General features: G+C 37.8%; 1 gene segment (V, D, J or C); it reads left to right on the forward strand.

Moving 5' to 3' along the window:
• The first annotated feature begins 7322 nt into the window (after window positions 1-7322).
• LOC130875138 (immunoglobulin kappa variable 4-1-like) lies at window positions 7323-7987 on the forward strand. The segment is given in 2 exon segments: window positions 7323-7386; window positions 7599-7987. Coding segments are annotated over 2 exon segments (438 nt in total).
• Window positions 7988-10393: the final 2406 nt, after the last annotated feature.

The following is a 10393-nucleotide window of genomic DNA, read 5'->3' on the forward strand; positions in this document are numbered from 1 at the left end:
ATAGTGCATTAAAATTTTTATTTTCAATTAAAAGAAGTTATTTTAATTTACTTTTAAATTACTTTGTGGTCAATTACAGTTTTTGTGCATGCATGTGTTTTCAGGTGCATAAGTGCAGTAAGAGGACAATTAGGACTTGAGTCTTTCTTTTTGCCATGGGAATCAAAGTCAGGTCTGAAGTCAATGCTTGTGGCAAGTGTCTGTGGCCTCTGAGACATCTTGCTTCACATCAAATTTCTTTATTAATAAATATCCATTGTATGTAAATATCATAAAACAATATCTTTCAAGTATATCATATTTTGACCACATCAACTAACCTTCCTCATTTCCCCTTCCCTTTCCTACTCTTATGCATTTTACTGTAATCTCTATATTTTTATCATATGCATATACATATATACATAAATACACACACATATATACATTTGTAAACACATATTCACATACAAAATATACACATGTACAATCATACATACATAAAGAAATACATATATGCAAACAACACATAACATATATAGGATCCACAAAATAAAGCAAAGGTGATATTTGTTTCCCTTATTCTGGGGCCATGTCTCGCTAAGGAAGATCCTTTATCTATTTTCCAAATGTGGAGATGATAAAACCTCCCTCCTCTCTAATGCTGTCTAATTTTCTGTCACAAATGCTACCTTTTTTATATCTCACTTCATTTAATAGAATTTAATGTTCTTAAATGAGAGTATGTAGTGTTCCTATGAACAATATGATAAGTAAGTCCACCAATATTCTCACTAGGAAACTTATTGAGAATCTATTTTGGTGATATAGTGGAAACAAGTGTGTTACAGACTTTATAAAATTGTTGGAGATCTCCAAATACCTTAAAGCTGTTTGCTCAGGAGTCACTGTGTCCAAACATGCATGATGTTGCTGTGCCTAAAACAGCTATGGCAGTTGCTTCCTCAGGGAAATCTTGAAGTGACATGGGCTTTGCTAAATTTAGGGTTTTTCTTCACTGTGACAAAATGTCAGAGGAAGACAACTTAAAGAACAATGACTTTTTCAGCACACAGTTTCTGTTTCAGACCAAGGTGTGTTGACATCATTTCTGTAGACCAAAATAAAGTTGAATATTATGGAGGAAGGGCCTCACTAAAACGCAATTAATAAAAACTCACAGATACATATTCTGAAGACCAAAAAAGCAAAGCAGTCAGTCACTGGCTCTTATCTCGACCTCAGTCTGAAAATGGTGATCCTGCCTCCAGGAATCTCAGAATGAGACTGAGGCTGAGAGAAGCCCTGTCCTATTTTATAGTCCTTTCTAGTTTTGGGATTAGGGGAATGGACCACTACTGCCTGGTTTCTATGGCAAGCTAGTGTGGCTACTGGGATTAAAGATATGTGCCATTTTGGCTACTGGAATTAAAGGTGTGTGTCATTGCTGTCTGGTCTGTAGGACTGGTCAGGGTTGTTTTACTTTTCTGATGTTCAGGTAAGCTTTATTTATTAAAATATAAATGAAATGTCACTACATTTTCTCTTTCTGTCTAAAATAAAAAAGCATAATGGGAAATGCTATCAGCTGAATGACATTTTATGAACTAGGGAGAATCATTTGAAGTCTCTTCCTGGAGACTTAAACAAATAGTGTAGGAAAATTTGTTGTTTACTGTGGAAAACATAAACATTATTTATATCAAAATGAAAAGTTTGAGTTTCAGTAGACATTTATTCAAAGAAAGGTACCATAGAGATGAAAATAGGGAAAAAGTAAAATTTTTCAAAAGATGATAGTTCATCAAACTGCATGGCCTTTTAAACTGAACTAACCTATAAAACTAAAAAATGCTTTTTTTGATAAGATATAATCTTCCAAAAGAGAATTTTTCCAAAAATTAGGGTTGGGGAAGGGTTTTGTTTCTGTCCTTTCAGGAAATTATAGGTATCCAACTAAGGAATCTGAATACTACTGGACAAATAAGACATCTGAAGAAAAGTGACAAATCATCCAGAAAATCATGTGTCAAGAGAAAGAATAAATTGGCATATTTGTATATCACATTTCCAACAGGTGAACCATAAGCACGCTTAACAGCGACCATAAGAAGGGCCCCACAAAGATGACTCTCCAGGACTATGATAACACCACTAAGCTGAAAACACCACCTAAGAATCAGCTTTGGACTACAATTTTTTCTGAATAATTTTGAGGTGTCTAGCTGTAATGATCCAATCTAACAAACTTCTCTAGCTGGGACTTGAGGCAAGCCCTGCATTTTCCCATTAGGCATACGCTGGGTAAAAATGATACAGCTCCTTCTCCTAAGACTTGACAACCCAAAGTTTTCTTTTCAGAATCCCCTAAAGATACCATTGACCCCAATAGCAGGAATTAAATTTAAGAATATGACACCAACATTTCCAAGGAGGTGGTGGTGGTGGATCTTGTGGTTCAAGAGATTATGGATATTTGTTATTGTTTAGGGGGTTAGTTACAGGTTATTATTGGTTAGAGTCAAGAAAAAAGATAAAGAAAATTGGATTCAAGGTTTTTGTTTTAAAAAGAAAAAGAGGGATATAGATATCATAGAATAAAAACATAGATTATTAAATCTAGTTTTAAAAAGCAACTTCTAGTTTTAAATATTTTAAACATATTTTGTACATAATATATGAATTTTATGTATTGAGATTAATTTTGTTAGAACATACTGTACATACATCTCTACTCTTGTTCAAGCTATTGTACCTGTATATCTCATTTAACAATATAATGCAAATTGCTAGTCTTTGAAAATTACTATTAACTACTCTTTAGGATAATAAGGAAATGCAGCTCTGTAGACAATCACCTATTATAATTGAGCTTGTAGTCACATTAGGTATGTTTTCATGGTCACACAAAATATATTTTAGATAGATAGGTCTCTGTCTCATCTCCATCCATTACTGGATGAAAGTTTTATGATGATATTCAAGATATTCATCAGTGTGACTATGGGACAAGGCCAGTTCAGGGACCCTCTCCTCTACTGCCCAAGGACCTAGCTGGGAACATTCCAATAGAAACTTGGGAACCCCTTTAGAGCCAAGTCTCTTGCCAACCCTAAAATGACTCCCTTAATTAAGATATCTTCTTCCCTGTTCCCATATCTGTCTTTCCTCCATCTCAACCACCCCACTGCCCCAAGATCTCCCCAGTCTTCCCCTTCTACCTTCTGTCTCCCCCTCTCCCCTTCCCCCACCCCACCCCACTTCCGTGCTCCCAACTTTTGCCTGGTGATCTTATCTGCTTCCAATTTCTAGGAAGAACTATATATGTTTTTCATTGGGTTCACCTTATTATTTAGCTTCTCTAGGACTGTGAACTACAGGCTCAATGTCCTTTGTTTATGACTAGAATTCACTAATGAGTGAGTACATTCCATATTTGTATTTTTGGGTCTGAATTATTTCACTCAGGATAGTGTTTTCTATTTCCATCCATTTGCATGTGAAAATCAAGATGTCATTTTTTTTTTTAATCACTGAGTAGTACTCTAATGTGTATATGTGCCACACTTTCTTTATCCATTCACCCAACAAAGAGCAGAAAGGAATTTGGAGAAAACTATGCCCAAATTCCAAAAATGATTGTTAATAAATGTTTGTTTTCATTTCAAAGAGGTTGATTATAAATGGTTAATGGTTACAGTCAATCTCTTTCTAGAAACAAAAAAGAGGCATATGACATAGAAATGAATATTTTACATTTTTTTGAATTTTGGTCTATTGATACAAATTTAATGTCAGTTTTGTTACACTATATATATATGTATTTCTACACTTTTAAGGTATTATATTTATGCAGCTCATTTAAAATGTATGTATAATTAAAATATAGATTAAAAGACAGTCAGTATAATAATCAAATTTTCATTCATGTTAGTTAGGTTTTCTAGAAATACAGAGATATATTTAAGCTAGATACATAATTTTCAACAAATCAAAGACCTATAGAATATGACATTTAAAAGGTTTTATGAACTTAGACTTTTCTTAGTGAGGCATGTCTGCTTCTGGCAGTACCAAGTACTTCAGAAAGGTTTATGGGCATTGAGAAAACTCATTGTGATATTTGCCTTCAATGTGGCAAGGCTAGCAATTTGTGCAAGAAAATGCTCTTGTCTGAACTGCTTGATGGCATTCTGTATTAACTGGACATGCACAACCCACAGAAAAGTGACCGCTAAACTTTCCAAAAGATGGTATTGTCATTCAGGTTACTGCTGCACAGTAGAAACTGCTAGATACTCATCAGGACACAAAAGAAAGCAGCTAATAAACTTGGCCAGTACAAAAATTTGAGATCTTCAAATTTCCTGTTTCACTGAAATGTCTGCCAGTTATTATGGGCTAATAGGCTTAACAAGGATGGCCCAACATTACAAAAGAACTTTGAGTGACTGATCAGGCAGCGAGATTACTCTGTCATTTCTAGAACTTTGGAAGTTTCTTGCAATGTACTTGCTGATTACTTAGGCAATATTATATTCTTCTGGGATCTTTGATGGAGTTAAAAATTATATAGTTGCCCTTAATGTCTATGCTGCTGGGGTTATACGTAGGAAGTGGTCTCCTGTGCCCATGTGTTGTATAGTACTTCCCACTTTCTCTTCTATCAGGTTCAGTGTGTTCAGATTGATATTGAGGTCTTTAATCCCTTTGGACTTGAGTTTTGTGCATGGTGATAGATATGGATCTATTTTCATTCTTCTACAGATTGACATCCAGTTATGCCAGCACAATTTGTTGAAGATGCTCTCTTTTTTCCATTGTATACTTTTAGCTCCTTTATCAAAAATCAGGTGTTCATAGGTTTGTGGTTTAAAGTCTGGGTCTTCTATTCGATTCCATTGGTTGACTTCTCTGTTTTTATACCAATACCAAGCTGTTTTCAATACTGTAGCTCTGTAATAGAGTTTGAAGTCAGGGATGGAGTCATCCTCCTGGGTATTAACCTTCATCAGGCAATGAAAGGAGACAGAGACAGAGACCCACATTGGAGAAACGGACTGAAATCCCAAGGTCCAAATCAGGAGCAGAAGGAGAGAGGGAGCACGAACAAGGAACTCAGGACCACGAGGGGTGCACCCACATACTGAGACAATGGGGATGATCTATTGGGAACTCACCAAGGCCAGCTGGCCTGGGTCTGAAAAAGCATGGGATAAAACCAGACTCGCTGAACATAGCGGACAATGAGGACTGCTGAGAAATCAAAAACAATGGCACTGGGTTTTGATCCTACTGCACTGTACTGGCTTTGTGGGAGCCTAGGCAGTTTGGATGCTCACCTTACTAGACCTGGATGGAGGTGGGAGGTCCTTGGACTTCCCACAGGGCAGGGAACCCTGACTGCTCTTCAGGCTGATGAGGGAGAGGGACTTGATTGGGGGAGGGGGAGGGAAATGGGAGGCGGTGGCGGGGAGGAGGCAGAAATCTTTAATAATTAAACAAATAAATAAAAAATTATATAGTATAATTATAGTTTTCCTTAGTTATTAATTAGATAAAAATCTTTTGACTCACCAAAATAGGATAGATGATAATTTTCCAAATGTGGAATAGATTAAATATTGTAACCAAAATTCTTGCTTGATAACTGTTTTGCATATGCAATTATACTATGTTAAAGTTAAAACACTCCTTTTTAATTAGAGAGCAAAGGGGAGATAATGTGGGATATCCTGTGTATGTGTTACTTCTATTGGTTGATGACTAAAGCTGTTTCAGCCAAAGGTTTAGCAGAGTAAAGCTAGGCTGGAAATATGAACAGAGATAGATAGAGAAGGTGGAGCTGGAGAGACCCCATGTTGCCACTAAATAAGAAAGATGCCAGAACATTACCGGTAAGCTACAGCCTTGTGGTGATACATAGATTAATAGAAATTGGTTAATTTAAGGTGTAATAGCTAGCTAGGAATATGGCCAAAGAGTGCTATAATTAATACAGTTTCTGTGTAATAGTTTCTGGGTGGCCAGGAAATAAAACTGTAGTCTCCAGTTACAATCTCCCATGTAAAATGGTGGTGGGGGTGTAGAAGAGAAGGGTTGGGGGTTGGAAATATGAGGGATCAGGATGACTGAGTTAGGGGAGGGACTGGGAGGCAGAGTCGTAAAAGAAATATTTTGATAGAAGGGGTCATTATGGGGAAAGGTAGAAACATGGTGCTGGCAAAACTCCCAAGAATCCACAGGGATGACCCCAGCTAAGACTTCTAGCAAGGGTAGAGAGGGTGCTTGATTTGGCTTTCTCCTGTAATCAGATTGTTGACTACCCTAACTGTTATCATTGGACCTTCATCCATTAACTGATGAAAGCAGATGGAGTGATCCACAGTCTAGCACTGAGAAGAGTGCTAAGAATCCACTAAAAGGTGGGAAGAGGCATTATATGAGCAAAGGGGAGTCAACATCGTGAGAGGAGAGCTCACAAAGTCAGCTGACAGTTGACAAGAACTCTTTGCAGCTAATGGACTCCAGACTCTCTGCTAGGGAGCCTCCATGGAACTGACCTAAGCCATCTGCTTGTGGTAATAGATGTGTAGTTTGGTCTGTTTGTGGCCCCTAACAATGGAACCACGATCTCTTCCTGATGCTTGACATGGATTTTGGTACCTATTCCCTATGGTAGGATGACTTCCTCAGCCTTGATGCAGCAGGGAGTAGTTTGGACCTGCCTTAACTTGGAATACTATGCTTTGTTGATTCCCATCAGAGATCTTATCCTTTCTGGGGAGTATACAGAGAGCTGTATAAAGGAGTTGAATAAGGGAGCAAATGAGAAGATAGAGGGGAAAATAAATTAAAAATTTAATAAAAAGAGTTGCTTTGGAGATAGGAGATAAAAAATTAGCATCAATTCTCAGTTATTTTTCTGGCTTCTTTTTTTTCTTCCTTCCATTCTTCTTTTTTTGATTGCACATTTTCTTACTCAATGTTTCCTAATTTGTTGTGACAATTTTTAACACATCATTTTCCTTGGACTATCAATCTAAGATAGTTTTCCTAATGTTTATGCAAAAGTTACTTGAATTAAATATTTCTTGGATTTTAATCAAAGTTTCTATTAGAGCTCCTAGTATAATTCTGTTAGAGAGCTGTAAGCCAATCTTTCAGTGATTTCTCATGCTATTTGTGATATTATATTTGTCTATTGATTGACATCAGCCACTTCCATACATACTGCTCTTTTTGTATTTGATGACTGCTTTGCATTGGCCTTTCCAACCCAGCCCATATGCTCATATTATATGAACCAGATGTTTTCAGTGTGAACTGAGCTGCATCAGACAGGCAGGGGGAGCAAGATGAAGTCACAGACCCAGGTTCTCCTGTTATTGCTGCTCTTGGTATCTGGTGAGAAAATTTAAAATATAATATTTTAAAAGTCATATATATATATACACATATATATATGAAATTTACAAAGTGTTCTAGGGTGTAATATATTTTATGTAAACAATACTTTGACAATATGTAATTGAAAAAACATTAAATGACAAATTTCATGTATATTAAATTCTGTGGTTTTTTTTATTATGCATGATCAAAGGTTTTCCTGATTTCAGGTGCCTGTGCAGATATCGTGATGACCCAGTCTCCATCTACCCTGGCTGTGTCAGCAAGAGAGAAGGTCACTCTCAGTTGCAGGTCTAGTCAGAGTCTTTTACACAGTGGATTACAGAAGAATCTCTTGAACTGGTACCAGCAGAAACCAGGGCAATCTCCTAAACTGCTGATCTACTGGGCATCCACTCGGGACACTGGGGTTCCTGATCGCTTCATAGGCAGTGGGTCTGGAACAGATTTCACTCTCACCATCAGCAGTGTCCAGGCTGAAGATGTGGCAGATTATTACTGTCAGCATGGTTACAGTTATCCTATCACAGTGCTTCAGCCTTCAACACAAACCTCCTCTGAGAGTCTCACCAGCTGCCTTCACCACATACTGCCTTGAACCTATATGCTTCCCCTTTTGCCTGATAGCAGGTGTGTATGAAACACTGGTGGAAAAGTTTCATGATTTTTGGTATGGAAATACTCTATGTGATAATACAAAGGGGAACTAGGAATTATTTTTATATTCCTTCTGTAGCACACTACCACGAACTGTTTCTTGAATATGAGGGATTTATCTTTATAGTTCTAGAGTTATGGTGTCCAATATAAAATTCTATGGGTTGACATGATGATGATGGCAAACTGTATTTTGGTTTTGAAGCTCTTGGAAAGAGTGTTTTCTGCTTTTTTATAGATTCTGGAGCACTTTCTTACTTCTTTACTGGTGACCACTTCTGTTTTTTCCTTTTCTCTACATAATTTTTAAAACTTTTTAAAAATTTTATTTAATTAAATACTTCCATCTGTATGTATGCATGTTCATGTTTCTAAGTGCATATGTGGCATGTTGTGTTTCTAGCGGTCAGAGGACACTTGAACTTGATTGACTCTTTGTCATTTGAGGTTTGAGGATGGATTCCTTGGGGAAATCTTTACTAAGGTGGGACAAAAGTACTGGGAGACTGAGGAGATGAATGTCTGCAACAGTATTGGAGCCCATCTGGTACGGAATGTGTATGTCATCTTTCTCATTGAAAAGGTTGCTTAGAAGGCCATAGAGTTAAATAACCTTCATTTAATGGGCAGCTGATCCACATACAGCTTTCTCAAGATGAATGACTTCAGAAAAGTCCACTGCCTCCAGTATGAAATGGGAGAGTGCACAAGAGAGGCTTCTGCAGCTTTATGTATCTGGATCATCTTAAGAGGGCTGTTAGGATATCTGTGTGGGTATCATGCAAAAAAAAAAAAACATAGACCTATGACCCCATCCCCGGAGTTGCACTACTGATCCTGAGACCAGGGGCTTGTTGGCAGTAGAAGGGATGGATCATGAGGAGTAACAGAACTTGGTAACAACCAAGATGCCACTCAACTGAAAAATGGATAATGTGGTACATTTACACTATGGTGTACTACTCAGTAGTAAAAAAAAAATGACATCTTAAAATTTGTAGACAAATGAATGAAACTAGAAAAAATTATCCTGGGTGAGGTAACCCAGACACAGAAAGGAAAACACAGTATGTACTCACTTGTAAGTGGATATTAGACATAAAGCAAAGAATAACCAGCCTACAGTTCACAACCCCAGAGAAGAAAGAAAAGAAGAACCCTAAGAGAGATGTACATGGATTCCCCCTAGGAAGGGGAAGTAGACAAGGTCTCCTTAGTAAACTGGCAGAATGGCGGAGGAGGGAGGGTGTTAAGACAATAGGGAGGGGAGAGGGGCAGTGGAGAGGAGAACATGGGGAATCTGTCATATCGAGTGTGTAAAGGACAGAGATGGAGAGCAAGAAAAGAGATACTTTGAAAGAGGGAACCATTGTGGGATTACCGTGAAACTTGGCAGTCTGCAAACACCCATGAAACCACGAGGATATTCCCAGCTAAAAGTCTAACAATAGTAGAGATAGTACCTAAACTGCAATGCCCCTGTAATCAGATTGATGACTATCTTAGTTGTCATCATAGAACATCTATGAAGTTACTGACCAAAGCAGATGCAGAGATCCACAAATAAGCACTGGGCCAAACTCCTGGAGTCCAGTTATAAAGAGGAGCAATATTATGAGCAATACCATGATGGGGATATGCACAAAAACAGGTAACTTGAGCTTGTGTGAGGTCACTGACCCTGGACTGACATCTAGGGAACCAGCATAAGACCAAACCAGGCCCTCTGAATGTGGGTGACAGTTGTGTGCCATGGGCTGTTGGTGAGGCCACTAGGAGACAAACAACTGTTTATCCCTAGTGCATGAACTGGCTCTTTGGAGCCCATTCCCTGTGGAGGTATAACTTGGTCCGCATAGATACAGCAGCGAGGGCCTTGATTTTGTCTCTGGTGATGGGACAGACTTTGTTGACTCCCTATGGGAGATCTCACCCTCTCTGAGGAGTGGATGGGGAAGTTGGTGGGAAGAAGTTTGGAGGAGAAGTAGGATGATAAGGAGAGAGATCTGGGATTGGTATGTAAAAGAAGATTGTTTTAAAAATTAAAAAAATATGATGCACATAGAAAAATAGTGTTTCAGTTATGAAAACACAGGGAAAATGTTGCTATTCTGAGAAGAATAGATGAATAATGGCAATCAGAAAAGGAGTCTAGTTTGCCCAACATGATAAGACAGAAAATGCAAACATAGTTGAGGAGCAGTAACAATACACACCTCATCCAAATACTGGATTTCTACCTTTATAAATTGCACTTTTCCTATGTGTTACATCTGTCTGTCTATCCAGAGGTAGTCCTTTTATTCTCAAGGACAAATACTCTTGCTCCGTTTCCCTGGTTACATTC

The sequence above is a fragment of the Chionomys nivalis genome, chromosome 1 (genome assembly GCF_950005125.1).
Source record: "Chionomys nivalis chromosome 1, mChiNiv1.1, whole genome shotgun sequence".
NCBI lineage: Eukaryota > Metazoa > Chordata > Mammalia > Rodentia > Cricetidae > Chionomys > Chionomys nivalis.